Source organism: Topomyia yanbarensis, chromosome 2 (assembly GCF_030247195.1).
Source record: "Topomyia yanbarensis strain Yona2022 chromosome 2, ASM3024719v1, whole genome shotgun sequence".
Classification (NCBI taxonomy): Eukaryota; Metazoa; Arthropoda; class Insecta; order Diptera; family Culicidae; genus Topomyia; species Topomyia yanbarensis.
Genome location: NC_080671.1, coordinates 397,756,748 through 397,784,056, shown reverse-complemented (window position 1 = coordinate 397,784,056; position 27,309 = coordinate 397,756,748). Strand labels below are relative to the sequence as shown.

General features: G+C 31.1%; 1 protein-coding gene across 2 annotated transcripts in view; it reads right to left on the bottom strand.

Moving 5' to 3' along the window:
- LOC131684863 (neuroligin-1) overlaps positions 1 to 27,309 on the bottom strand; it is an 818,713-nt gene that overhangs the window by 22,970 nt on the left and 768,434 nt on the right. For both annotated transcript variants that reach the window (XM_058968085.1, XM_058968087.1), the window contains 3 exons: positions 13,481 to 13,698; positions 13,254 to 13,403; positions 12,128 to 13,190 (listed from right to left, as the gene is read on the bottom strand). In XM_058968085.1, the coding sequence (XP_058824068.1) occupies positions 12,128 to 13,190; positions 13,254 to 13,403; positions 13,481 to 13,698 (1,431 nt within the window). The remainder of the gene's footprint in view (positions 1 to 12,127; positions 13,191 to 13,253; positions 13,404 to 13,480; positions 13,699 to 27,309) is intronic.

Here is a 27,309-nt window from a genome sequence, read left to right as displayed (position 1 = left end):
TTATTGTAATTATTGTAATTATTGTAATTATTGTAATTATTGTAATTATTGTAATTATTGTAATTATTGTAATTTTTGTAATTATTGTAATTATTGCAATTATTGTAATTATTGCAATTATTGCAATTATTGTAATTATTGTAATTATTGTAATTATTGTAATTATTGTAATTATTGTAATTATTGTAATTATTGTAATTATTGTAATTATTGTAATTATTGTAATTATTGTAATTACTGTAATTTTTATAATTTTTGTGATTATTGTAATTATTGTAATTAAGGTAATTATTGTAATTATTGTAATTATTGTAATTATTGTAATTATTGTAATTATTGTAATTATTGTAATTATTGTAATTATTGTAATTATTGTAATTATTGTAATTATTGTAATTATTGTAATTATTGTAATTATTGTAATTATTGTAATTATTGTAATTATTGTAATTATTGTAATTATTGTAATTATTGTAATTATTGTAATTATTGTAATTATTGTAATTATTGTAATTATTGTAATTTTTATAATTTTTGTAATTTTTGTAATTATTGTAATTATTGTAATTATTGTAATTATTGTAATTATTGAAATTATTGTAATTATTGTAATTATTGTAATTATTGTAATTATTGTAATTATTGTAATCATTGTAATTATTGTAATTATTGTAATTATTGTAATTATTGTAATTATTGTAATTATTGTAATTATTGCAATTATTGCAATTATTGTAATTATTGTAATTATTGTAATTATTGTAATTATTGTAATTATTGTAATTATTGTAATTATTGTAATTATTGTAATTATTGTAATTATTGTAATTATTGTAATTATTGTAATTATTGTAATTATTGTAATTATTATAATTATTGTAATTATTGTAATTATTGTAATTATTGTAATTATTGTAATTATTGTAATTATTGTAATTATTGTAATTATTGTAATTATTGTAATTATTGTAATTATTGTAATTATTGTAATTATCGTAATTATTGTAATTATTGTAATTATTGTAATTATTGTAATTATTGTAATTATTGTAATTATTGTAATTATTGTAATTATTGCAATTATTGCAATTATTGTAATTATTGTAATTATTGTAATTATTGTAATTATTGTAATTATTGTAATTATTTTAATTATTGTAATTTTTATAATTTTTGTAATTATTGTAATTATTGTAATTAAGGTAATTATTGTAATTATTGTAATTATTGTAATTATTGTAATTATTGTAATTATTGTAATTATTGTAATTATTGTAATTATTGTAATTATTGTAATTATTGTAATTATTGTAATTATTGTAATTATTGTAATTATTGTAATTATTGTAATTATTGTAATTATTGTAATTATTGTAATTATTGTAATTATTGTAATTATTGTAATTATTGTAATTATTGTAATTATTGTAATTATTGTAATTATTGTAATTATTGTAATTATTGTAATTTTTGTAATTATTGTAATTATTGCAATTATTGTAATTATTGTAATTATTGTAATTATTGTAATTATTGTTATTATTGTTATTATTGTAATTATTGTGATTATTGTAATTATTGTAATTATTGTAATTATTGTAATTATTGTAATTATTGTAATTATTGTAATTATTGTAATTTTTGTAATTATTGTAATTATTGTAATTATTGTAATTATTGTAATTATTGCAATTATTGTAGTTATTGTAATTATTGTAATTATTGTAATTATTGTAATTATTTTAATTATTGCAATTATTGTAATTATTGTAATTATTGTAATTATTGTAATTATTGCAATTATTGTAATTATTTTAATTACTGTAATTATTATAATTATTGTAATTATTGTAATTATTGTAATTATTGTAATTATTGTAATTATTGTAATTATTGTAATTATTGTAATTATTGTAATTATTGTAATTATTGTAATTATTGTAATTATTGTAATTATTGTAATTATTGTAATTATTGTAATTATTGTAATTATTGTAATTATTGTAATTATTGTAATTATTGTAATTATTGTAATTATTGTAATTATTGTAATTATTGTAATTATTGTAGTTATTGTAATTATTGTAATTATTGTAATTATTGTAATTATTGTAATTATTGTAATTATTGTAATTATTGTAATTATTGCAATTATTGCAATTATTGTAATTATTGTAATTATTGTAATTATTGTAATTATTGTAATTATTGTAATTATTGTAATTATTGTAATTATTGTAATTATTTTAATTATTGTAATTTTTATAATTTTTGTAATTATTGTAATTATTGTAATGAAGGTAATTATTGTAATTATTGTAATTATTGTAATTATTGTAATTATTGTAATTATTGTAATTATTGTAATTATTGTAATTATTGTAATTATTGTAATTATTGTAATTATTGTAATTATTGTAATTATTGTAATTATTGTAATTATTGTAATTATTGTAATTATTGTAATTATTGTAATTATTGTAATTATTGTAATTATTGTAATTATTGTAATTTTTGTAATTGTTGTAATTATTGCAATTATTGTAATTATTGTAATTATTGTAATTTTTGTTATTATTGTAATTATTGTGATTATTGTAATTATTGTAATTATTGTAATTATTGTAATTATTGTAATTATTGTAATTATTGTAATTATTGTAATTATTGTAATTATTGTAATTATTGTAATTATTGTAATTATTGTAATTATTGTAATTTTTGTAATTATTGTAATTATTGTAATTATTGTAATTTTTGTAATTATTGTAATTATTGTAATTATTGTAATTATTGTAATTATTGTAATTATTGTAATTATTGTAATTATTGTAATTATTGTAATTATTGTGATTATTGTAATTATTGTAATTATTGTAATTATTGTAATTATTGTAATTATTGTAATTATTGCAATTTTTGTAATTATTGTAATTATTGTAATTTTTGTAATTTTTGTAATTATTGTAATTATTGTAATTATTGCAATTATTGTAATTATTTTAATTACTGTAATTATTATAATTATTGTAATTATTGTAATTATTGTAATTATTGTGATTATTGTAATTATTGTAATTATTGTAATTATTGTAATTATTGTAATTATTGTAATTATTGTAATTATTGCAATTTTTGTAATTATTGAAATTATTGTAATTTTTGTAATTATTGTAATTATTGTAATTATTGTAATTATTGTAATTATTGTAATTATTGTAATTATTGTAATTTTTGTAATTATTGTAATTATTGTAATTATTGTAATTATTGTAATTATTGTAATTATTGTAATTATTGTAATTATTTTAATTATTGCAATTATTGTAATTATTGTAATTATTGTAATTATTGCAATTATTGTAATTATTTTAATTACTGTAATTATTATAATTATTGTAACTATTGTAATTATTGTAATTATTGTAATTACTGAAATTATTGTAATTATTGTAATTATTGTAATTTTTGTAATTATTGTAATTATTGTAATTTTTGTAATTATTGTAATTATTGTAATTATTGTAATTATTGTAAGTATTTTAATTATTGTAATTATTGCAATTATGGTAATTATTGTAATTATTGTAATTATTGTATCTGTTGTATTTATTACATTTATTATATTTATTATGTTTATTGTATTGGTTACTTTTATTATATTCATAGCATTCATTATATTTATTATACTGTATTCATAAAAAACATATACTTTTCTCTTTATTTTACTCATTACATTTGATTCTCCCTATTTTTATCCTATCTTTCCATACTTTCTTAATCTTCAGATCACTTAAAATGAAATCGAGATGCTTACGAAATTCTGCCTTTATATTAATTAGCCCATTGCTTCAATTCGTGGATGCTTACGAATATAATGGGTTCATCCATTAAACTGCTTGCCACATCGGATTTTTTTGGTAAATTTTCTTCGCATGATTGTTTTATTATTTTATTCATTCGTTTCGATACACTTTTTCTAATAATGTTAACAATCATTAACAATCGCTTTTACACTTTTAAACCTGTTTCACTAGTACGTTTAAACCTGGCTTAAGCGCTAAGCAAGAGTGAAGAAATAAAACCTTATTTAATTTAATTTATTTAATCATTTAATTATATTAATTGGTTTAGTGGATTTAATTGAATTGCTTTAACTCATTTAATTCATTTAATTCATTCAATTCATTTTGATTTTTTAATTAATTCAACTCAGTTAGTTGAACTAATTAAATTAATTAATGTTATTAATTTAATTCATTTAGTTTATTCAAATCATTTAATTAAATTCATTTAACTTATTTCATTCATTTTATTCAATCCATTGGTTTAATTCATTTTATTAATTGTATTCATTTATTTATTTTATTTTTAGTTTTACGCATTTTATTTATTTTTAATATTTTATTAATTTTTCGTCTCATTTTAATAATTTTATTAACCTTCAAAATGACATGCTAAAATTATGACAACAAGAGACATCTCAAGACACAATAAAATAAAAAAACCTCTTTTTATCGTTTTATCAGCGAGGGAATCGAAAGCCCAAAAACGCTCGATCATTTGCATTTAAAATTATAAGAATTGAAACTAGAGAACTGTAACTAGCCGAGCCTCAGAGACCCCTCCCTTTTTGAGGGTTAATTAAATTCAATTTATTATATCGATTCAACTTATTGCATTGACCTATTTGATTCATTTTACTTAGTTCATTCATTTTATTAATTTTTAAAAAATTGAAATGATTTTTTTAATTTAAGTTATTTTATCAATTTATTTTAGAGTGTCGATGAATTTCTAATACTAAAATTCCCTGATTTTAAATATTGTCGCAGTACTTCTTTAATTTTTCAAAATTTTGATGTAATCGTATGAAATCGTTTTTATAAATTTGATTTTAAAGTTGTATTTTATTTTTATGTTCATATAAATTACAGCGGCTGTCGATTTTAAATATTGCCATGTTTGTCCTGCTGCAAGCAATTCTTGAACATTACTTGGGCCCTTAAATGAATAATAAATCTTTTCCTTTACTTCTATTTCTAATAGTAGTAAAATAAATGTAAAGCCCTTACAAAACGATCTTTGATTGATTCACTACGAAAATGTTAACAGGATCCTATTGTACTCAAACGGTTTTACTAGACAATAATTTTTATCACTTGAATTAGTATCTTAACAATTAACCAAGCCGATGTATAGGTGATCAGGTGATTGGATGAAAGGTGTGGTCCTATTATTTCAGTTCCATGAAATCATTTTTATTTGATATTTTAGGTTGGGGTAAGTGGGGTAGAATAATGAATTCGGACCAATACTTGAAAAGTCTTATTCGGCAGCAGTTTCAACGTCAATGTAAACAATGACGTTTCAAGGTCGTCGATGTTTTGCCTTTCTCAATAGAAAGGTATTGCAATTGCTCTGAAAACCGACTTTTTAACGGAGGCCCGGAGGACCGAGTGACATATACCATTCGATTCAGTTCGTAACTGCTTCGATTTGTAGTATTAGGTCACTAACATCCATTCAAAGTCTATTTGGCCACATTGGCCACCATCATCGGTTCCGGAAGCCCCGGCGGAAGTATCTAAATTCAGAATAACAGTCACATCGGTTTCTCGGAGATGGCTAGACCGATTCACTAAACTTGGTCTCAAATGAAAGGTATTGCGTCCCCGTAAATGGCTATTTAATTTCATCCCGATCCGACTTCCGGTTCCGGAGTTACAGGTTGTGGCGTGCGATCACATAGCAAATTGTAATTCAAACCGATACTCCGATGAAAGCAAAAAGGTAAAAATTTCGCTAAAATGTCTCTCAAAAAACTTAAATTTGCTGTTCTAGGTCACCGACGGCCAACCAAACTTTCGTTGATTACATTGACCACCATAGAAGGTTACGGAAGTGCCCGGGAAAAGCGGCCATCTTTCAAAATTTACGAACTCACATCAGTTTCCCGGAAATGGTTGGGCCGATTTTCACAAACTTAGTCCCAAATGATAGCTATAATATCCCCACAGATGTCTATAAAATTTCGTACAGATCGCTTATATGGGTGCGGAAATATAGACTAAATCGTCCGGTCACATATGAAATTCCCATATAAGCCGGAACTCAAATTTTTTTTCAAAGGGACCCCATGAAATTTCAGAAATCGAATTCGTATTTTTGATGCCAACCATCTTTAAAATGCATGAAACGTCGAGATTTTATGTTATCTCGAAATTTATTTTTTGCCTTTCTCATATAGAAAGGTTATGCAATCACTCTGAAAAACGTCAACCTAATCCCGGCCCGGAGGGCCGAGTGTCATATCCCATTCGATTCAGTTCGTCGAGATCGGAAAAAGTCTGTATGTGTGTGTGTATGTATGTGCGTATGTGTCAAATAATGTCACTCATTTTTCTCAGAGATGGCTGGACCGATTTGCCCAAACTTAGTCTCAAATGAAAGGTTCCCATCGGCTGCTATTGAATTTTGGATCGATCGGAATTCTGGTTCCGGAATTACGGGTTTCAGAGTGCGGCCACACAGAAATTTCTCATATAAACTATAGGAAAAATTAAAAATAGAATTTTTATTTTTGATGCTAAATGTGTTCAAGGTGCATGAAACGTCGATATTTGATGCAAACTCGAAAAAAATTTGACGACGATTCACTTTTTTGGATTTTGGCACATTTTTGCCTTTCTCATATAGAAAGGTTATGCAATCACTCCGAAAAACGTCAACCTAATCAAGGCCAAGGTCAACCTGACTCGCATAAGGTTTCTGGATTTTAACAGGGGCGTAATTGATGGTTTACGGAGAGGGGTTATACCCCCCCCCTCTACTGTTCACTCCCAGCCTTTAAAAATCTCTTTAAATCACCCCTCAGACCACCACCCCATCCAGCCCTCATACCCCTACCTTTCAACCCCATCATCTTTAAACCACCACTATATCACAAAGCATACCAATTTAAGCTGGGGAGTCGTTCGTTCATGGGACTTTCGCCCTCCTCACATACCCACCCCCGCATGACAAAATGAGTTAGCAAGCAGATAACATTGATCTAATGCTGATTAGGCTAATGGAGTATGATATTTTTTTGTTTCAAGTGTTTCACCGTCGACAAGTAGCTCATCAAGTTCGTGGCTGGCATGCCATTGTGTATAAGTGCAAAGTGTACTAAGAATGTAATGAACATTTCCACAATTATGTTGAACATAAAAAGCCTCCGTGCCATAGTTTAGAGAAATGAGAAAGGCACAATTGCACCGCTAGGTGGATTAAAACAGGTTTTTTTTAATAAAAATTGACTTTTTGGGACTTTGCCGATTTCGCACCTTTTTTCAGTTCAATATTACCGTGGCTGTTTTTTCTTTTGCAAAATTTCAGATCTCGAATAATGATTTCTTTTCTTGTATATTTGTCATGTCATGTATAATAATAAAATATAATATATGCATTTGAAAGCTTTTAATGTATATAAACAAAAACATTAAAAATTAAAACAGGTTTTTTCTTGTCTTCAAAATTAAAATTTTAAGGTCAAAATAATCAGCTTCAATATAACAAATTAAAATTCAAAATCTCTTCAGTAGATACTTTGCAATTTATTCCCCCAAAACAGCTCAATTTCAGGTCTCGAGAGTGAGGACGACCCCCTCAATCTGGAACAAGAGTACATCAGCCGAGGCTTCCGGATGCAGAACGTCGCCTCATTAAGGATATATCGACTTTGCTTCTTTTTATGAAATAATTATTTTGGATTTTTTTTTATTAAAGATGATTAAATTTTATTAAATTTTGTCATTTTAATATTATATTATTTTTTCATTTCATTTTATTTTATAAATTTAAAATAATAATTTTGATCATTTGTTCAAGTTGTTTGTTTAAGTTATTGAATTCTATTTATTTAATATATTTAATTTTTAGTTTTCATTTTATTCTATTATTTTATTTTATTTATTTTATTTCATCTCATTCTGTTTTTTTTTCATTTTATTCATTATATTTTTAATTCCATTTATGTTACTTTATAGTTATAATTTTTTCATTGCATTCATTTTATTTTATTTATTTATTTTAGCTCTTTTATTCATTTATTTCCATTTTATTTATTTTATGTGTTTGCCTAATTTAATTTATTCTATTTATTGAATTTAATGTATTCTAGTTTCCATTTTATTCCTTGTATTTATTTAATTATTCCTTCATTCCATTTATTTTTATTAATTACATTCATTTTACGTATTTTATCATTTGATTTATTTAATTCCCTTTATTCATTTTATGCATTTCATTCAGTATATTAATTTTTTTTCATTGGAGTAATTTCATAAGTTTTATTATTTTTGCATATTTGAATTGTTGCTGTTGTTATGTTTATTCATTTCATTAACCCCTTCACATTCAAGTTGCTTATGAACAAAAACGTTTTTAAACAGCTATAACTTTTGGTTTAGTCAAAAATTTCTCCCAAAAACAAGTAAGGTTAATAAATGTGACTATTACCTTTCATTTGAGCACTAACAGTTACAAGTATTAGCTCTAGAACTGTAGTTATTACCATTAGTCTGATTGGATTCCGGTTGAACAGTGTTTAGGTTGACGACGAAGAAAGAAATTTTGATATATCTTCGTTATTTTGCTTTAATATTGGAAACTAATAAAACCTATCACTTTAGAATGTTTTCGACTACATGTTCCACGTAATTGAACCAATGTATAAAATTCTAGGAAAATTGTATGAAGAATTGTAAAGAAAAAATTCATCAGCTTCTAGTACTGCGATGGTAGCACCTACCTTTATGAAAAAAAAGGTTTTTCGTGTTTCTTGAAAAATAGTTTTGGACCCCTTTAGGCACAAGAAAAAAAATGGGCATGAAAGGAGACGGCGCCGGTGGTTGAGTGGTAAGCGTGACTACCACTCATTTCAGTTGGCCTGGGTTCAATTCCAGCCGAGGTCGTTGAGAATTTTCTGAGGTGATAAAATATGTGGTCACGTCTTCCTTCGGAAGGGAAGTAAAGCCGTCGGTACCCATCCTTCCCTTTCCTTCCGCAATCTACGTTCGGGCCTGGCCGGCGCCGATATCGATAAAAAAAACACTAGGATTGCCAGGAGTTGCACATTGCAAGATGTTTCGCTACTCCCAATATCTACTGATTCCCTGTGCAACTTCAGCTAGTCCCGATCGATAACAGAGTAGCAGCCAGGGGTGGTCGCACAAGCTCAAGCGCAATTGTTTGTTTATTCATGCCAATATTTTTTTCACTTTATTTGTTTCATTCATACATACATATAAATATTGATTTTATTCATTGCATTCGTTTTTTTCGTTTAAATAATCTATGCCTTTTATCATTTTATTAATTCAATTAGATTTTAATCATTTTTCACGTTTTTATGTTATTCATTGTATTAAGTTTGTTTATTTTATTCATCTTGTTTATTTAATCCATTTAACTTATTTTATCAATCTTGTTCAATTTCCCTTTTTAAATTTCGATCTCCTAATGCAATTATTTATTTTGTCTTTTCATGTATTGATTTGTTCAATTTTATTTCCAAATAACCTGATTTCAATCATTTTTATTATTGTATTTGATATTTTTATTTGATTGTTTTGAATCATTGTACATATTTTAGTCGTTAATCAGTACAATAATTCAATTTATTTAGTTTATTTATTTTATATTTATTTGATTCGTTTTATGCTGTTTGTTTATTGTATACATTTTGTTAGTGTTTGTTCTTGTTCATTCATTCTTTTTAATATTTTAAAAAAAAAATTTCCTAGATGTTGCTCTTTACATAATGGAGTGCAAGAATTCAGAAAAAGTACTCAACGCATCGCAATAAATTTTATGTCGATATATTCGGGAAACATATGTCCAGGTCCCGATTATTCACTTTAACAAATTATATTTTGCTGATGCAAGAGGAACCAAAAAAGGGTGTGTAAAAATGAACTTCATTCTCAATTGCCCCCCATTTTACGAAACATTAAAATATTTAAAAAGTGAACAACAAGTAAATTTGTTATCAAAGTCTTCAGTTCAGGTCATCAAAACAGATGTAATCCAGCGCAACGTTTTTCAATGTAATTTTAAAAGAGGCAGCGTCAATGTAATCGCTAGGTCTACCATATCAACATTGATAAGTGAAAAAAATGCGTTGTTAATTCAATAAAGTAACAATACAATACAAAAAGTTTCTTTCCTATATGTCTTTGAGTCTTCTCATAATAAATTTAAAGAATCGTCGGCAAAAAGGCATTTAAGATGTAAGTTCCCTTTAACTGAATTTATTCATATCGTTGTTTATGTTATTTCATTCATTTTTGTTAATATTTTCATTGCATTGCTTTTAATAATTGTTTAAATTATAATAATCTCAGGAAGTTTATTAAATACAGAGCAAATTTATAATTTTAATATTTTATTGATTTTATTATATTATTTCATTTGTTAAATATGTCATTTTTATTATTGTTGGATAGATTTTATTAGTGTAATTTATATGAGTAATTTAATTAATTTTATATATTTTCTTCCATATGTAGAGATCCTAATTTTACCAATTAATTGTTTTTATTGAAACTAGCTTACTACTAGATGTTAGACGATTTCGTTAAGAGCATTTAGAGTCAAATTGTGTAAATAAATTGTATTTTTGTTTGTATTTAACATCAATTTAGCAATAAGTTTAAAGTTATTATTGATTGATGACGGAGAATATACTTTAAAAAAAAAGAAAAAATAATTGCTCGAATAAATTGTTTACATAAATTTTGTTGTAAAAAAAATTAAAATATCATGGAAACGACTTCATTTTTAAAGATTTTTGTTAACAATATTTCAGCTTGACATTTAAAATAGTTTTCAATAATAAAATCGCAATATTGCCTGGCAAATTGTTGAAACATTATAAACATGTTTAAAGAAGTTAGAGAATTTTTGTACTGAATGCTTCTTCATAATGATATTATTATAAAAAGTTTCCATTGCTCCTTAGATCTTCGCTGACAGAAAATAATGAAAAAAGTATTTTATTTTTTGTAATTGTATTTTCATCATAAATTCATTAATTCTATTTATTTTTTACTCCGATTTTTCGTTTTGTTCAAATTAGTTTATTTAATCTCTTTTCTTTCTTTCATTTTATTCATTGGAATTTTTTATTCTATTCGTGTTATTTATTTAAATAGCTGTGTTCATTTTTTATTTATGTATTTTAGTCATTTCAATTATTTATTTCCGTTTTATTTCATTTTGTATGGTTTATGTAATTGCCTCATTTAATAAGTTCGCCTTATTCAATTTCTTTTGTACATTTAAATTATTTCATTTAATCTATTTACTATATTTTACCGCTTTCTTCTATGTATCGAGCCATATTTTATTAATAACGTACATTTTTGATGCTAAGATTTTTTTCCAAAAGTATATTTTTTCGCAAAAAAAGATAATTTCAGGCAACCCATTTTAGGATAGTTCTGATGTACAAATATCGATCCAAAAAGATCTTTTTTACAGAAAATACATAATATGACGTAAAGATAAAACGTAAAAAGTGTAATCTGAATCGAATATGGTCGATTACAATTTTCAATATAATTGGGATAGTCTTGGTTAAATTGACCAACCGCTATAATCAGCTGACCAGAGCAGTATAGCCAATAGATCTTAGTGCTGCCACTAAGTTAGTGTTGGATTCTGATGAGACAAAGTCTGAACGCAAATTTTATAACTAATTTAGATATTTTCTGCTGAATTTCTTTTGCAGAATATAAATCACATGCACAAAAAAAATGTTTTCAGGGATTTCCGAGTACCGGGAATCGGAAAACGTAAGTTTCCGTAAATTCGGAATTGTTTGTGAACGCAAAAGTTTTGAAGAAAAACTTTAACTGGGAAAAGTGGGAAAGAACTAATTAACAGTCCATCTTCTACTAATCTGCCCTCTAGGATCTAATTTTATCTGATCTTCGATATTTTCGCTATAAAAACCACTTCATAAATACGATTCAAATTCGATTTTTTTTTGGTTTAGTTTCACATCTTACTTGATAATTATTTGCGATTATTCCAATTCATTTAACTCATAAAACTAGTGAAATATAGCACCATCACTTACCCCGTCCTCGCAAAGTTCGCCCAGTAAATCATGATCGCCTCGGACAAGGCCACCTCCGATTTGGTGTAGTTTCTGGGAAAGTGATTGAACCCGTCCACCAGGGGAGCGCCGAAAACGTACGGCAAATCCTCACCGTGAACCGTTCCCATTCGTTGTGGATAGTCACCGTCCTTGGTTTGATAGTCGAACACGTAGAAGAAACACTTCGGCCCGGACGGTTCCTGGCCGGGTAGTGGCGGTGGCGGTGCAAGCATATCCCCCGTATGCACCAGCGGGGCCACAAATTGAGCATCCGAGAGGGCGGCAACTGCGGCGTCTCTCGTGTTGATTGGATGCATGCTCGTTCGTTCCCAGTCCGTGTATTCGTTTACTACGGTGTAGAAAATTTCACTAAGGTGGTAGGTGTACGCATTTCGTACGTAGGTTCGTAGGATTCGGTCCCGCCGTTCACCCTCGAAACCACTCTGGATGTCAACTGCACTGAATCGCCACAGGGCTTCACCCGTCACGACGCCGAACAGTAGGTCATAGCGCCCAGCCGCACCCTGGGATCGTTTCGAGGTTCCTCGGATGGGCGTCTCGTCGATGTCTTGATTGGTTCGGCCCGGCCGGATCACCACGCCATCGACGGATGGTCCGAATGCACTCAGGAAGCTTGGCGGTTGTATGTCTGCCGCAAACAGATCCTCCAGTGGGATATCCCGCAAGCAGTCCACGATCTCTTCGTGACTTTTGATCAGATCTTCCGGTATTGAGCAATTGACTTCCTTCGCCAGCCGCAGTGCGTATACTACCGGATCTTCGACCAGGGCCCAGGATGAATAGGCCGATCCCGACAGCAGAATCGCTCGATGGAACAATCCGGGTACCATCGTGGGTGAAGTCATTAGGAAGTTGATGCACGCGGCACCACTTCCGTGACCGGCGAGGGTCACCATCGATGGGTCCCCTCCGAACTTGGCAATGTTTTGCTGAACCCAGTGCAGGGCCGCCATCTGGTCCATCAGGCCATAGTTGGCCACTCGTGCCCGTATCTCCGGGCTCGGATTGGCATTTAAAAAACCTTGGCGAGAAAAAAATAAAAGCATGTTTATCGAAGCTGTTTATTAGAGTCGAATGAACCTACCTAAGATTCCTAATCGATAATTCAGTGTAACTACAACTATTTCTCCGTAACTGGCCAGAACGGTCCCATCGTACGGGTTCCCACTGTTCCATTCAAATGATTCTCCGTGTAAAAATACTACAACAGGTAATTTTCTTTCGCTTTGAGCGGCTGTAATTATTGTTAATGGGTGCGTGTGTGTTAGTTAGTTAGATCATAAAGGTAGTAAACGGCGAAACTAGACTTACCATGTGCAGGTGAAAATACGTTCAAGTACAAACAATCCTCCGACTGGTTTATTAAAAAAGGTAGCAAACGTTTCAAATACTCTAGTCGTCCTTTTGGCATCTTATCTAAAGCTGCTGTTTCGTTATTTACATTCGGCAGCCGCTGGGGGCAAACCGGACTAAACTTATCGGCTATCCGGACGCCGTCCCACGGCGAGGGCGTTCGGGTTGGACTAAACCTGGAAAGGGGTGGAACAGAGAAGAGAGAAAGAGAGAGAGAGAGAGAGAAAGGGGGACGGTAATTAATTATTATCCGGTATTTTTTCGGATTAGAGCTGTAAAGGATTATCATAAATTATGGCCCTCAGGCATGATAAATCGTTGGCGGTTTAGATTGGATATCGGTTGAAAAAAGGGTGTACGCATGATTGCAGCTAAAAGTATTTTATTTAGTTGAAATTAAATTACGTCATTGACGTCGATTTCCTGGAGTTTTTTTTCGATGGTTGAAAAGTCGACTTTCTAAATTGTATTGAGTTCGCTTCGACTTCTGAAGCTAGTGATTGATGACGAAGGGGGGAAATGGTTGCAGTGTAAAAATGCATTTGAGTGAAACGTTTGTGATATATTTTCCGAACTGGACACGGTTAACAGGAGAAAAAGCTGTGATATCGATCGATAGAGCCGTAACGATGCACGGTTTTGATGTGCATGTTGCATAAATTTCTTTGATCTGCTTCTAGGAGCTAACGCAAATAAATGTTTCCAAAGAATCCGAATAGTTGTGCAATGATTTGGTGACCATTTGCAGTCGAGCCAGGGGAAGAAGGGTTTTGCAGGAATTGGCATTGCATTGCTGAACTCATCATTCTGTCGGTTGGCCATTCATTGATTGCTAGTGACCCCCAGAACAGAAATATTTCTTAGAGACAAGTTAACAAAACTTCGAATTCGAAAAAAAGTGCAATCTTCAAAATATCGTCAAACGTAACTGCCGAGCACACAATCATTGCTGACTTATGACTGGAAAGGGACCATCCATAAATGACGTAGCATTTTTGAGTGATTTTTAACACCCCCTCGCCCATCGTAGCATTTTGTCACAAACTTCTAAATACCCCCTGGTAATTACGTAGCTTGACGGTAACTCTACCCCCCCCCCCCCCCCCCCCCTTTGTCAGCGTATTTTTTTTTAAATAAAAAACGATGTTAGTTATTCCCCTTTAAAAAAGCTACGTAGCATGACATGACCCCCTATCCCCGTGTCGTCACACATCATCACAAAATACAAAACTCCCCCCTCCACCATATAATACTACGTCATTTATGAATGAACCCAAACTGAGCCAGTTTTTCACAAGTATGCCAGAGCTCGTATTGGTGGCTTCGATTTCGACGAGGCATGTTTGTTTATTCGTATGAGGGATTCCACGAGAAACCGGCCGACCGCAAGATATGACCATCGTCGATTCGATTGAAACTTTGCAGTTGTGTTCGGTTTATGAATCTCCATGATTTTCTCTGACAATCGCAATATTTTGATTCATGAGCAATTTTTCACAAAGGCGTAATTACAAAAATGTGCCAAAAGTTGTTGTTAGGAAAAGTTTTTATTGAAAGCTTCTCCATGGTCCAAATACACTGAAAATGTTTCTTTAACCCTCCGGAAGTCGCGCTTATGGCCCACTGAACGAGCAGCCGCTGGTGTCCTAAGACGATTTCGCTAGATTTTCAGAGCAGCGTGCATTCAGTGCACTATCGCGACTGCCAGAAGGTTAACGTCTTTAAATCGACAATCAGTAGATTGTAGACGTTTTATGATGGGGTAACGCGAATAACTTTTAAGAAGGACATAATTAACGAATTATTTGATTTTTTGGATCAAAATTCTAAATATCACGTAAACTATCGCATTGTAGAGGATTTTTGTTAATCGAATTTTGATTTAAAATGATACTTAGAATTATATTCTGTCATAAAATTACAGTTTTGTATGTCAATTAGAATGAAATGTATAAACATCTATAAAGTTATCGTTAGAAAAACTTGTTTGCCGAAAAGTTCTCCATCATGCAATCACAACCCTTTCCAGGTTTAGTCACATTCAAAATGTTTCTTTAGGTTTTATTGACAAAATATAAAAAAATTGAAAATGGGTTTTTATGCAATTTTAATTTTTAACATAAATTTTTGATAATGTGAAACATTACACAACATTTTTTTCAGTGCATATTTTTTGTGAAGAAGAATTTATTCCCTTTAATTCGTTCTCTTATAGCTTTGCTGTATTTTGGAAATTTATATACGCCATTTTAAAAACAATTGGTCAAAAGGTAGGCCTTATTAACTGTGTAAAATGTTTAGCCTTGTCTTTCGATGTAACCTGTAAAGTTTCATCGGAATCTAATAATGTCGGTCACGATTTTAGAGATTTTCGGACGGATCTTCGTGGAATTCCTCTTATGAGATATGGACTTTGACCAACTTATGAGATGACCTTCCTAGTTAACGTAAATGGTAATAAAAATTAATCTGATGAAATATGTTGATATTTCAAAAACTATGACACTGCACAGTGGTCCAGAATGAAAATTTAGCGGGAATTTTGAGATTTTACTAAAACCAAACAACTTAGCCTTATTAAGTCTTAGGGTGGTTCTAATTTTACCAAGATCAAAAAATTATTTTTGTAATCATTCTAGCTAGAGCCAAACGACCTTCAGCGAAGTTGTAGAACGACAAATTTTGGAAAAGTTTGCTGAAGACATGTAAGCTTTATCTGTCATACTTTTTATTTTACAACAAATTTAAAGTCGGAGCTTAGGGTGTTTCTTCGAAATACAGCTTTATTCCAATAACTTTTGCTGTATTCATTTAAAACTAAAGTAGTCTTCAGACAACTTTAAGATTGTTTCAAGGCGAATAATTTGTTTCATGGCACCATATATCTAGCTAGTTCTGTTGAAAAGTTATGAGCACTTTTTCGCCAAACATGGGGTTGTTCGGATTAAAAATATCACTCATTTGGGGCAAATAAAAGATAATTCTTTTTGAACTATAAATAAGGTCATGATAAGAGTTATAATTGAGCAAAAAATGGCGAATGCGATATTTTTGAATATTTCATAAAATTGATTTAAAAAAATATATATTTTTGAAAACTGAAAAAGGTATATTAAAAATTTGGTTTTTCATTAATTGACTCTTTGTAATATGTTTAAATTATTTTTACGGCGAACAATTTAAAAGTGTAGTTTCGTTTTCATGAAAAAATATTGCACTTTTACAATACTTTTCCATAATTTTAAATAATGGGTAGGGTGGATCTAATTTTTTTTAAATCCAAGAATTAGCTTTTTAATGGTTCGAGATAGAGTTTCGCTGTCTTCCAGAAAATTGAAGAAAATGAAATTTTAAAAAACTTTGTCGAAGACACTGAAAGTCTATGTCGTGTACTTTTCATTTTACAAGAAATTTACCAAAAAAAATTAGGGTGTTTCTTAAAAAATTGTTTTTTTTGTATAACTTTTGTAGTTTTGATTTTTCATTAAGATCACTTTAGAAATACTTTCAGATATTTTAAAGGAGAACAATTTGTCTTGATATATTGAACACTTAGCTTCACTCGTTAGAAAGTTATATATACTTTTTACTAAAATTAAACTATTTTTTTAGTAAATATTGCAAGATATAAAAAAATATCGTATTTGCCATTTTTGGTGATCTATACTACGAAGCATGCTATTTCATATGAAAGCAACAGTATTTAATGTTCAGTGCCCGAATCGAAGATAATTCTTTTTGAAAAAGTTATAGTTTTGTCGTGACTAACGACTTACCTTTCAATATAGGGGCCCCTTTTCAAAATTTCGGCAGAAAAATGATGTAAGATTTTGAACGCTTATATCTTTTGTTGTACTGAATGGATTTAATCAATTTCTTCGGCATTTTGTCGAAAATATTTGTACCAATGTTGTATTAAATTTTGGAATATGTAGGACATTCATTATCAACGGAAAAATAGTGTTTTGAAAAATCTTTCGAAAACGACTCGGAAAAGTGAAAATTTTCAGCCCATCCCGCACAGAGCCGTCAAAATGGTGCAGCAAATGAACAATAAAATAATGAAAAGTTTATATATAGGTTCACTACATGTTTGTTCCTTTGATTATTCGTATTGGGTTGCTTGACGAGAGCAGTTGGTGGGGGAAAGCCGGCATATTAGTTTCGGTTATGTCATTAGAACCCGGGCGGAAAGGAAAGGCTCATGCACGCCACGAGAACGAGCGAGAAAGCGATAGTAGTGAATATTAGCGAAAGCGTTACGTACAATTTGAACCTTAATAACTTTTCTTCTACTAAACGGATTGCCAATCTTGTTTCATAAATCGGAAGGAAAACGTTCAACGCTTGCTACCGATACGTTGTTTGCTATATAAAATTTGTTTAAATAGTTCAAAAACTACTTTAAATGAGAATCAACATTAATGATAAAACCTATAAATAGGGGTGTCGCAGCTTTTCTCAAAGCCAGACGTGTGTAAGACGCAGTGCATAACAGACGTGCGTGGTCGTGAGAAGCTGCATCGGACGACCAATCAAATTGGCTACCACCGGAGAGAGGAAAAACGGTGGTGGCGGTGAGAAGGCCAAAAAGCCAAAGGCTAAGAAACGCAGTCACTGAAAAGGCGGTAGTAACTGCCACTAAAAATGCTACCAAAACATCGAAGGCTGCAAAGCGTACTCATTCGGTGTGAGCTACGAAAGGGGAAAGATTGTATGGATGTACGCAGTAAAAACAATCTTCGGCAAGGTTTGAATTGTTTTAAAAGATTCCCGTCTTGTATCAACATAGACAAACCGTCCTTATTAGGACGAATGCAAAATGGAAAAAGAATTTAATTAGAAAGTTTCTTTTATTAACCAGTATTAAGTTTGCGCTTGGTAATTCTGTACTTTTACCAGTGAATCATGAGAAAATGTTTTTCTAATCTACAAATCCGAAGGTTTTTGCAAATCCTTCCAAGAAAATCAGTGAATGTGGCAACTCTGCCACTAAGCGAAAGCTACACCAAAACGAATGATGAAAACATTTTCATTTATCGAACAAAAGGACGGCCTTCCATCTGCATTGTAAAGTCTATAAATAGGAACACCATGATGAAAACTGTGCTCATTCGGTGTGAGCTGCGAAAGGGGAAAGATGTATGTACGCAGTAAAAACAATCGTCGGCAAGGTTTGAATTGTTTTAGATTCCCGTCTTGTATCAACATAGACAAACCGTCCTTATCAGGACGAAGGCAAAATGGAAAAAGAATTTAATTAGAAAGTTTCTTTTATTAACTAGTATTAAGTTTGCGCTTGGTAATTCTGTACTTTTACCAGTGAATCATGAGAAAATGTTTTTCTAATCTACAAACTCGAAGGTTTTTGCAAATCCTTCCAAGAAAATCAGTGAATGTGGCAACTCTGCTACTAAGCGAAAGCTACACCAAAACGAATGATGAAAATATTTTTATTTATCGAACAAAAGGACGGCCTTCCATCTGCATTGTAAAGTCTATAAATAGGAACACCATGATGAAAACTGTGCTCATTCGGTGTGAGCTGCGAAAGGGGAAAGATGTATGTACGCAGTAAAAACAATCTTCGGCAAGGTTTGAATTGTTTTAAAAGATTCCCGTCTTGTATCAACATAGACAAACCGTCCTTATCAGGACGAAGGCAAAATGGAAAAAGAATTTAATTAGAAAGTTTCTTTTATTAACTAGTATTAAGTTTGCACTTGGTAATTCTGTACTTTTACCTGTGAATCGTAAGAAAATGTTTTTCTAATCTACAAACCCGAAGGTTTTTGCAAATCCTTCCAAGAAAATCAGTGAATGTGGCAACTCTGCCACTAAGCGAAAGCTACACCAAAACGAATGATGAAAATATTTTCATTTATCGAACAAAAGGACGGCCTTCCATCTGCATTGTAAAGTCTATAAATAGGAACACCATGATGAAAACTGTGCTCATTCGGTGTGAGCTGCGAAAGGGGAAAGATGTATGTACGCAGTAAAAACAATCGTCGGCAAGGTTTGAATTGTTTTAAAAGATTCCCGTCTTGTATCAACATAGACAAACCGTCCTTATCAGGACGAAGGCAAAATGGAAAAAGAATTTAATTAGAAAGTTTCTTTTATTAACTAGTATTAAGTTTGCGCTTGGTAATTCTGTACTTTTACCAGTGAATCATGAGAAAATGTTTTTCTAATCTACAAACTCGAAGGTTTTTGCAAATCCTTCCAAGAAAATCAGTGAATGTGGCAACTCTGCTACTAAGCGAAAGCTACACCAAAACGAATGATGAAAATATTTTCATTTATCGAACAAAAGGACGGCCTTCCATCTGCATTGTAAAGTCTATAAATAGGAACACCATGATGAAAACTGTGCTCATTCGGTGTGAGCTGCGAAAGGGGAAAGATGTATGTACGCAGTAAAAACAATCTTCGGCAAGGTTTGAATTGTTTTAAAAGATTCCCGTCTTGTATCAACATAGACAAACCGTCCTTATCAGGACGAAGGCAAAATGGAAAAAGAATTTAATTAGAAAGTTTCTTTTATTAACTAGTATTAAGTTTGCACTTGGTAATTCTGTACTTTTACCTGTGAATCGTAAGAAAATGTTTTTCTAATCTACAAACCCGAAGGTTTTTGCAAATCCTTCCAAGAAAATCAGTGAATGTGGCAACTCTGCCACTAAGCGAAAGCTACACCAAAACGAATGATGAAAATATTTTCATTTATCGAACAAAAGGACGGCCTTCCATCTGCATTGTAAAGTCTATAAATAGGAACACCATGATGAAAACTGTGCTCATTCGGTGTGAGCTGCGAAAGGGGAAAGATGTATGTACGCAGTAAAAACAATCTTCGGCAAGGTTTGAATTGTTTTAAAAGATTCCCGTCTTGTATCAACATAGACAAACCGTCCTTATCAGGACGAAGGCAAAATGGAAAAAGAATTTAATTAGAAAGTTTCTTTTATTAACTAGTATTAAGTTTGCACTTGGTAATTCTGTACTTTTACCTGTGAATCGTAAGAAAATGTTTTTCTAATCTACAAACCCGAAGGTTTTTGCAAATCCTTCCAAGAAAATCAGTGAATGTGGCAACTCTGCCACTAAGCGAAAGCTACACCAAAACGAATGATGAAAATATTTTCATTTATCGAACAAAAGGACGGCCTTCCATCTGCATTGTAAAGTCTATAAATAGGAACACCATGATGAAAACTGTGCTCATTCGGTGTGAGCTGCGAAAGGGGAAAGATGTATGTACGCAGTAAAAACAATCGTCGGCAAGGTTTGAATTGTTTTAAAAGATTCCCGTCTTGTATCAACATAGACAAACATAGAATTTAATTAGAAAGTTTCTTTTATTAACTAGTATTAAGTTTGCGCTTGGTAATTCTGTACTTTTACCAGTGAATCATGAGAAAATGTTTTTCTAATCTACAAACTCGAAGGTTTTTGCAAATCCTTCCAAGAAAATCAGTGAATGTGGCAACTCTGCTACTAAGCGAAAGCTACACCAAAACGAATGATGAAAATATTTTCATTAATCGAACAAAAGGACGGCCTTCCATCTGCATTGTAAAGTCTATAAATAGGAACACCATGATGAAAACTGTGCTCATTCGGTGTGAGCTGCGAAAGGGGAAAGATGTATGTACGCAGTAAAAACAATCGTCGGCAAGGTTTGAATTGTTTTAAAAGATTCCCGTCTTGAATCAACATAGACAAACCGTCCTTATCAGGACGAAGGCAAAATGGAAAAAGAATTTAATTAGAAAGTTTCTTTTATTAACTAGTATTAAGTTTGCGCTTGGTAATTCTGTACTTTTACCAGTGAATCATGAGAAAATGTTTTTCTAATCTACAAACTCGAAGGTTTTTGCAAATCCTTCCAAGAAAATCATAGAATGTGGCAACTCTACTACTAAGCGAAAGCTACACCAAAACGAATGATGAAAATATTTTCATTTATCGAACAAAAGGACGGCCTTCCATCTGCATTGTAAAGTCTATAAATAGGAACACCTTGATGCGAAGCGTACTCATTCGGAGTGAGCTGCGAAAGGGGAAAGATGTATGTACGCAGTAAAAACAATCGTCGGTAAGGTTTTAATTGTTTTAAAAGATTCCCGTCTTGTATCAACATAGCTATCTACAAACCGTCCTTATTAGGACGAATGTAAAATGGAAAAAGAATTTAATTAGAAAGTTTCTTTTATTAACTAGTATTAAGTTTGCGCTTGGTAATTCTGTACTTTTACCAGTGAATCATGAGAAAATGTTTTTCTAATCTACAAACTCGAAGGTTTTTGCAAATCCTTCCAAGAAAATCAGTGAATGTCGCAACTCTGACACTAAGCGAAAGCTACACCAAAACGAATGATGAAAAGATGGGTTGGTGATGTATATGACATAACAGGGGTGTCGTGACCACACTTCGAAGTTATTTCAAATCTTGCAAAGCATAAATTGACATAATTTCAATGATTGTTCCTTTATGAATGAAATGACAAATTTTCAGGTCAACGCGGCAATAACTTTGCAATTTATAGAACAATTTTATATTTTTAGTTATCATATATTAACTGTCATCTCTTCCAAACAACTTAACCCTCTGCTGCCAACCCCGTGGTTTTGCAGGGTTAAGGAGAATCATTGTAAAATGTCCAATACATGATTTTATGTTGTTACCTCCACTAAAAACACTTCAGAACACTCCCACCTGTCATACATGCACATTGTCTGCTTGTTGAAATCATTATATGAAATTATTGACCTGTATTCAATGCGGAGAACTCGTTAATAAAATTGTTTTGCTGAATATACTAACGAACGGGATCCCCAGGAAAATTTCGCTGAGCCCGGTGAATCGAACTTAATGCGTAAAATTTAGCCATTTGAAAGAGATACAAGCAGAATTTTAAGAATATGATCATCGCGGTTATGTCCCGGACATTACCCGCTCCTAGGTTTTTGCTAAGTGTGTTCATTTTTGTACGAAAAAGATTCCGATGGTTGTTTCGAGAGATTTTAACATTGATATTTCAAAGGAAGAAAATTGTTCATTTCATGAATGAATGTCTCAACCAGCTTAGAATCCAGCGCATCCCCTATCAACGCAGACGCCAACAATAAAGGTTCTTTTCAAAACCACCATAATTATTATAAAGAATAACTTGAAACAATCCCACATATTTCATTGAGTATCATTCGATTTGAATTACAAGTCAAACGAGTAGTCACGACACTCCGGTTATGTCCTAGACATTACCCACCCATCTTTTTTTATATAAAAGTTGTTATAACTTTAAAACAAAAAAGTTAAGTAGTTGGTGTTTTAAAGCAAATTATGCGCCTTAAAATAATCTTCAAGCTTTCAAAAGGGTACTTTAGCGTAAAATAAAAACCTCAAAAGTTATAGAAATAAAACCGTTTTTTTAAGTAACACCCTAAAGCTTACATTTAAATTTCTCGTGCAATGGAAAATATAAAAGCTAGTGCTTGCATGTCTTCAGCAAATTTGTCTAAAATGTGTTGCTCTATAACTTCATCGAAGACAGTAAAGCTCTATCTCACACCGTTAAAAAGTTCTATTTTAAATATTGCTAAATTTAGAACCACCCTAGCATCGGTTTAAACAAACAGAAGGGCCTTGTAAAGTACAACAACTTTGCCAAACATTAAAAGGCTAAGTCATTTAATTTTAGTAAAAAGTTAAAATTCCTGCTAAATTCGCATTTTGGACACTGTGCACTGGTGAAATTTGATGTCATGCATTTCTGCTTACTCTCCTGGCAATGCTATGCTGCCTGCGTCTTAAGACCACTCGGGCCCCTGGGCACTATTGAACTAAGGGAAAGAAGGGAAAAAAATATTTCCAACACCGCGAATAAAGTTTATGAATTCTGGAACAATCACGTTTTTACGTCACGAACACAGGACCTTGAACAAAAATCATGTGTTTCATAATTATGTATTTAACGAGCAGCATTTTCGTTAATGTTGTTAATCGTTGATAGGTTTTCAGTGGTGATCACGAAATCACGTTAAATCTCTGTTGTCGGTTCTCACAATAAAGAGGGGCAAGTCCCTTTACCAGGAGACATGCTGGTAGATTTGAGTGATTCGTAGTTATGCTGCCTAAGCTGGACTCCTGATAGCAGAAGACAAAAGATTAGTCTATAGGATTTTAAACCTGTTACTAATGATCCTGTCACTTCTAGTTTTTCAATCTGTATATTTCACATCCTTGTTCTCACTTGTGTACTATAGCTCTAAAATTTTCTTAACTTATCCTACTTAGTAATCTCTACCTAAATGAATATCGTTAAAAAGTAAAAAAAAGTGTGACATCGAAATAAAAAATAAAAATTATAATTATGTTCAATTTCCCTTCTATAACGCCCGCATAACGCTTTTATTGGTGGGAATTTTTGTTTTGTTTTGTGAGCTTCAGTCACGGTTTCCTGCCATGTTTTTACCAAATCGATTATCTATACGTGAACCAGTTCACAACTTTATGAACATTGTTCATAAAACTAAAAGTTGACCCGTGATTTCATTCATGGATTTAGAAATATTAGTTCACAAAATCAAAACAGTAAATATTTTCTCATGAGCTATTTCAATAAAACTCGGAATTTTATCCATGAATGTATTCAATTCTGCTGAACTAATTCATGATTCCTAAATGCATTAGTCACGATTCAATAACCATGCTTGTGAAATAGTTCACAAAATCATCAAATAATATTCATGTATATTTTTTAGTTGTTCGGATTCTCCTCGTCAGTAAGCACCAACTTAATGCTATTTAGATAATCTAACCCTATAGTTAGATTACACTGTTCAATGTACGTTCGGGGAGCAGAACGAAAAAAATGGAGAAAAAATGGGGGCCATGAAACCCCTGGTGAAGAAATTTTTGAAAAAAAAATTGGAACTGGGCTTCACAAGTTAAAACCAAAATTTGTATGGAGAACTAGGGTGGTTCTACAGGGTAGATATCAATGAAAATGGTCATCTAAAATTTTCGCATAAAACCTTACATAAAATGCTTATTACATCGAACAAGTAGTCTATGCAAGTTTTTAGCTCAATCGGACATCAGTAAGGGGGTGCGGCGTTTAAATATTGATTTCATAACATAAGAAAATCCAAAGAGGAGAGTACATGAAATGTTGAAAATCGATTTTTTTCGAAAAATGTCGAAAAGTAGCATGAACCATCAGCATCTAGTGTAAAAACAAACGAGAACCGTTAAAAATATTAATTTTTTTTAGTTCCAAGGACTTGGAAATTTTTTAAAAAATGATTCGAAAATCGAAAAAGTTATTGTAATGTCCTATGATTGCAAAAAAAATTCCCACCGAACTGGTCTTGGGAGAAGAACAAATAAAAAGATGGCAGGAATTTAGGGTTCCAACTAAATCATCGTGAAGAAATTTTTGAAAAATTTTGGAATGGAACTTCACAGTTTAAAACCAAAGGTGAAAATGGACATTTTTATTTGTTCTGCTCCCAAGCCCAGTTCGTTGGAAAAATTCGATCGAAAATGGCCATTTTCACTTGAAAGATGCAATTTTTAAAAATTTCACAAAACTTTGGTTTTAAATTGTGAAGTTCCGTTCAACTTTTTTTTAATTTTTCACGATGATTTAGTTGGCACCCTAAATCTCGGCCATCTTTTTATTTGTTCTGCTCCCAAGCCCAGTTTATTAGGAAAATTCGATCAGAAACAGACATTTTCACCTAAAAGATGCCAATTTCATTGATATCTGCCCTGTAGAACCACCCTAGTTCTCCATAAAATCATTGGTTTCAAAATGTGAAGGCCCGTTCCAGTTTTTTTTTTCAAAAATTTCTTCACCAGGAGTATCCTTGGACCCCAAATTTTCGCCATTTTTTCGATCTAAAAATTTTTTTGTTTCGCAGTGTTATCTAACTAACATTAAGTTAGTGTTAGTATTTTTCGCTGATCTCCCGTTTGCCCGAAAGTTGCAAGGTTTGCTCTTCTCTCTCGGTCACCATCTACGCCTTCTCTCCCCTGTCCTTGATACAACTGCTTCTACACCGATTTTGGAAATAAGCCCCCCTCTGAATATCTTGACTAAGCATAAGTCTCCGACAAAAAAATCAAATTTGTATTCCGTATTCCTAGTTTTAAGATAGTTGTAATTTTTACTCTTTGTTAATCCCTAGTTTTAAAACATCCGTAAAATTTCTCATAAATATTTGTTCCCCTTTTGTAAATATTTGTTGTTTTGTGTGTGTGTTAGTTTTAAGATAACTGTAAAATATTTCGTAAAAACTATTATTTGAATTCCTTGCTTTAAAATTTTTCAAAAAAAAAATTCTTTTGCCCCCTCTCTTGTATATAGAATCTTATTTCTAGTAGCTGTAAAATTTCTCTCTTTTATGAAAAAATATTTCAACATTGTAACCTCCTAGTTTTAAGATATCCAAAATGTAAAAACAAATAATTTGGCACCGCCAAGCTAACGCATTTGTGCCTATCAAATAAACGAAATGAATAAAAAAGCTAGTGTTAGTTACTGACGAGTGGAATACGAAACACTGAAAAACCATACTTTATGTTAGGTCTTGTATTTGTCCTATTTTTTTTCTTTGGGAATTTTGCATATTATTCATGTATTTGTGAACTGGTTTGTGATTCTCAGTATAATAGTCACGACATACCACTCGCGCTCGTTAAATAGTTCACGAAAACGTAAAACATTTATTGTATCGATTTTGTTGGTTATTTTCGGCAAATTTGAGACTAAGAGAAACGAAAGCAATGAAATTGAAAGACGGATAGGTGTTCTGCGTAGTACTAGTTTTCCATTTTAAGTTTATAACTGATTCACTCTAGAATACCTATCCGTCTTTCAATTTCATTGCTTTCGTTTCTCTTAGTCTCAAATTTGCCGAAAATAACCAGCAAAATCGATACAGTAGAACCTTGCGGCAATTAAAACATAGTAACACGTAAAATATTTATGTATACGTGAACTGTTTCATGATTCCTAGTACGATAGTTACGTCTCACCATTCGTGCTCGAGAAATAGTTCATCTTAATATATTATTCATGTATTCGTGACCAGGTGCATGATACTCTAGTACAATAGTCACGACATACTATTCGTGCTCGTGAAAAAGCTCATAAAATTACAAATCATGGATCCGTGAGCTGGTTCACGATGCCTAGTACATGATTTATTATCTATCTTGCGTTCTTGGGATATTTAGAAGGTATTGCTAATCGTTTTCAATATCATGAAACATGGTCATGAAATTTTCAGGTGAACCTTTTCACAAAATTTGAAGTATTGTTCGTAGAATCATTTTTTCCATGCACTATTTCATGAAATGTCATGTATGTCCTGCTACTAGCATCCAGTAATAGGTACGAGTAGTAGATATAAGAAAACTTCATTTGATAAGGTTTAGTGTGATGTCTGGACAGAAAACGTAAACTGCGCTGAGCTCCAAAATACATTATAGAGTTATAAATAGTGTTCGTGATATTGTTCACAGAACAAGATACCGCGAATCAGTCATACTATCATGCGCAGGTTTTCCAAAAAAAGCAAAATTCGGGACACCCTAAGGTAGCGTTACTAGCGAGTAAAATACTGAAACAGTGTATCACAGAGAAGATACGTGCTTCAATCTAATATTTAAAAAGATAATTACTATAATGGCTACTAGAAAGATAACAGGACATTTGAAGGCTAGAAATTGAAAGATTTTGCGTAGCGTTTCTCTTAATAGCAGTTGC